This window comes from Lactuca sativa, chromosome 3 (genome assembly GCF_002870075.4).
Source record: "Lactuca sativa cultivar Salinas chromosome 3, Lsat_Salinas_v11, whole genome shotgun sequence".
In the NCBI taxonomy this organism is placed as follows: domain Eukaryota; kingdom Viridiplantae; phylum Streptophyta; class Magnoliopsida; order Asterales; family Asteraceae; genus Lactuca; species Lactuca sativa.
Window position 1 is genome coordinate 208,931,495 of NC_056625.2, and position 4,111 is coordinate 208,935,605.

At 31.8% G+C, this 4,111-nt stretch overlaps 1 protein-coding gene across 1 annotated transcript; it reads left to right on the plus strand.

The window, feature by feature from the left end:
* Positions 1 to 1,495: 1,495 nt before the first annotated feature.
* On the plus strand, positions 1,496 to 3,859 carry LOC111877716 (mitochondrial import receptor subunit TOM20). Its single transcript, XM_023874225.3, has 6 exons — positions 1,496 to 1,758; positions 1,858 to 1,936; positions 2,054 to 2,223; positions 2,315 to 2,362; positions 2,604 to 2,702; positions 3,521 to 3,859. The coding sequence occupies exons 1-6, from the start codon at positions 1,663 to 1,665 to the stop codon at positions 3,644 to 3,646; spliced, it is 618 nt and encodes a 205-aa protein (XP_023729993.1). The 5' UTR covers positions 1,496 to 1,662; the 3' UTR covers positions 3,647 to 3,859.
* Positions 3,860 to 4,111: the final 252 nt, after the last annotated feature.

Below are 4,111 nucleotides of genomic sequence, written 5' to 3' on the forward strand. Positions count from 1 at the left end.
ATTTTGTAATTGTTTTCTTGCATTGCTTTGTGTTTGATTGGCGGTAACTTTTATTTAAGGGATAATGACTTAAAAGGGTAATATATTTTTCGATTTGTACACATTTGGTCACTAAGTTTTTTTTCGTCCACATTTACCCCTTCAACTTGTTAAACTGTACACATTCAGTCCTTATGACCGGTTATTCCAGGTTAGCCGAGAAAAATGACTTAATAGGGTAATATATTTCTCATTTTGTACACATTTAGTCCTTAATATTTTTGTACACATTTAGTCCTTAATATTTTTTTTGTTTCAAAAAAAGTCATTTTTGTTTTTGTACTCATTCAGTACTTATGAATGATTTCCTTAGGTTTTTTCTCAAGACATCTTACATGAGACAATCATTGATGAAGTGTGTGGGGATGTTGATGTTTATGTGTAACGTCTCATTTTCACAACAAAAAATTTTCATTTTTAAATAAGGCAAAAGTCCCTGACTATAAATCCATTGTTAAGAAAAAAAAATGTTTATTCCAAAATATAATTATGGAAAATCAGAGTAATATAACAAACGTGAAATCCTCAATACTGTTGATGAGTGTGTACACTCGTGCCTTCGAACAACTGGGTAAGCACAAAGTTTAGTCAGTTTCCCCCAAAGTACTCGATACAACAAACGTATTATCATGCATAACGAGCCCACACTCATCAGACTGGAATATATTTGCCCAATTAGTCACCATACTGGAATGCCAACAGACAACAGATCCACTCAGTCATCGGACTAGAATACCTAGGGTTTGTCGGCATGTTGTCTTAACCCAACCACTCTTCTCGAGCCTCCGGTGCTACGGCTTACAACCGGCCCGCACCAGGTATCTTGGCCTACAACATATAGCAGGACCACCTCAGCCTATCCCACCACCATATGGCTATCCCACGTAAGATGTCGTGAGAAAAACCTAAAGAAATCATTCATAAGTACTAAATGAGTACAAAAACAAAAATGACTTATTTTGCAATAAAAAAAATATTAAGGACTAAATGTGTACAAAAATATTAAAGACTAAATGTGTACAAAAATATTAAGGATTAAATGTGTACAAAGTGAGAAATATATTACCCTATTAAGTCATTTTTACCGGCTAATCTGGAGTAGCCGGTCATAAGGATTAAATGCGTACAGTTTAACAAGTTGAAGGGGTAAATGTAGACGAAAAAAATCAGTGACTTAATGTGTACAAATCAAAAAAATATATTACCCTTTTAAGTCATTATCGCTTTATTTAATAATTCCGTTATTTTCAAAAAAAAAAAAAAGATAAATATAAAGATATTTGATTATTTTAATATATTTATCTTTTCTAAAATTAAATTATTCAAATTTGAAAATTACTAAAACCTTTTACCGTTTATCAACGTGTAATCTCAATCCATTACAACGTGTCACTTGAATTGTGCTTAACTTGCAGAGTAGGAAAAACAATTGACTCGCGCCGCAGAGCGTGATCTCAAAACACAAAAACACAACATCGCGCGTGCAAATCCACCGCAAGTATAAGTGGTTATCCAATCGCCATGTAACCAACTCCCCACTGCGTGTTTTTATTCATCGAAGGCGGAGACACCGTGTAAATAACCCCAAATCCAGCGGAAAACGGTGAAATCCACCGCCGAGATATGGAATCGCAAAACGACTTCGATCGGCTTCTCTTTTTTGAGCATGCTCGCCGGAGTGCCGAAGTTACTTATGCAAAAAATCCTCTCGATACAGAGGTTAGGGTTTCACTTAGTTTCTCATTTTTAAATTGTATATATCCATCATCCATTATCGTCCATGAGTAGTTGATTTGGTTTTCTTCTTGATTCGCACAGAATCTAACCAGATGGGGAGGGTCGTTGCTTGAATTGTCGACCTTCCAGAGTGTTCAGGAATCAAAAGTCATGATTAAAGGTAACCTAATTTTTAAAATTGAATGTGTTGATTTGTTGCTTACAACTTGATTATGTTAAAGAAATTGCATCAGGTGGTTTTAAGGCGTTTACTGATTTCATTGATTTGGTCATGTAGATGCTATATCTAAATTGGATGAAGCATTATCGATTGATCCAAGGAAACATGATGCGTTGTGGTATATGGGCAATGCACAAACTTCTTATGCTTTTCTTACTCCTGATAAAGATGAAGCGAAAAGCTATTTTGATTCAGCTTACACTTACTTTCAGAAGGCTGTTGATGAGGTAATCCTCATAAAGATATCATCTTGTGATGACTTTTATCTGTAAATCTTCAATGAACGTAAATGTCTTATGAAATGTATTTCCATTTCAGGATCCAGGGAATGAACTTTACCTCAAATCATTTGAAGTAGCTACAAAGGTATGTCCTGTTCATGTTTCTCCATTATCTCCTCTAGGTCAAAATTTCACATTTTTACACCAGTGATCACTTTGCAAACCCTAAAATCATCATGAGACATGTTACATGTTACACTATCAACAGTGATAAAGCTATGTTGAATTTGTGCAAGTAAAAAAAGCAAGAACTTTTATGTGTTATCATGTAGTTATCTTAGTTTTCATATAAACATATAATAGATTCTTGAGTACTTTAATTCTAGGCTCCTGAATTACACTCAGAGCTTCATAGTCAAAGTCTTAGTCAACAAGCCATGGCATTAGGGTCTGGAGGAGGCCCTTCAAGTTCTTCAAGTGTTAGGGTATATTCTCTTCTTTCTCTCATTTACATTCAAAACACATTCTTTATTGATAATAACATTGTACTTTATTTTTTACCCATAATATTATTTGGGGTTAATTACGTAAAACTTCCTATATATTAGGTTTTTTTTTCATGATTAAACCTCAATTTTTTTTTTTCTAAAAATCCCTTACTTTTTTTTTTCTTTTTCCGATTTCACCCTTTTAGCAGGGTTTAATGGTAATCTTCCGGTTTTACACAACAATGTAAGGGTTATTTTTGGAAAAAAAAAAAAAATAAAGTCGATGCTTACTCCGAAAAATGGAAAATTGTAAACATCATTTCGAAAAAAATGGAAAAACGTAAGGACCAAATTGAAAAAATGGAGAATGTAAGGGAAAAATCGGAAAATATGAAAAACTGTAACGGCTTTTTACAAAAATAAAACTTGAGGTTTAATCTGAAAAAAAAAAAAATCCCCAATATATAAGTCTTTTTTTTTTTTTTAATCAACACTATTATTAATATGCTTACATCTTGCTAACAATACATGCATTGTAGTTTATTTGTTACATATTCTTATTATTTGATTAATATTAATATTCTTATTATTTGTTACATATTGTTTTTATCTATAAAGAAATATAAGTATGTTATTATTAGGAGTAATGAAATATAAGTATGTTGCTATTATGAATAAAAAAGTGTAAGTATGCTGCCATTATGTGTAAATAAACGTAAGTATAACATTTGTATTAAAATATTGCACTTTGAAAAAATCTATTATATTAAAAAAAAAAAAAAAAATGTACCTAATTATAGCAGTGAAAATTACAGGGTCCGAATGCACAAAAAAGCAATGATTTGAAATATGATATATTTGGATGGGTTATTCTTGCGGTTACTATTGTGGCTTGGGTTGGATTTGCTAAAGCAAATGTACCTCCACCACCTCCTCGATGATAAAGTTTTACCACGCGATCTAATTTCTTGTTTTTTTTTTGTTATGTATTGACCTTTTTTTGAGTTTCATATTTTGCTTTTGATTAATTATGTTAATGTATTTTCCTTTTAGGGGTTTTTGATAAATTATGATTTTGATTTCGTGTAACTTGAATTGATTTGGATTTGTAATTATACTTTTTTTTGACATGATATTGTGTTTTGATTTGGTGATATTGTAGCATTATTGTAACTCAAAAGATAAAAAGTGTATAAAAGTAAAAACAGAAAGAGGAGCATGAATCGATTTGGGATACATAGAAAGACGTCGATTCCTTGCCGTCTTTTATGGAAAAGGGAAGAAAAATAAATTTACAATTCTACCCTTTATACGTGAACACATTATCATTGCTTCCTTTCATTTTCCTTTCTTTAAAGGGAGAAAACGAAATTGGAAAATATATATCAAATGTAAGTATGTATGTA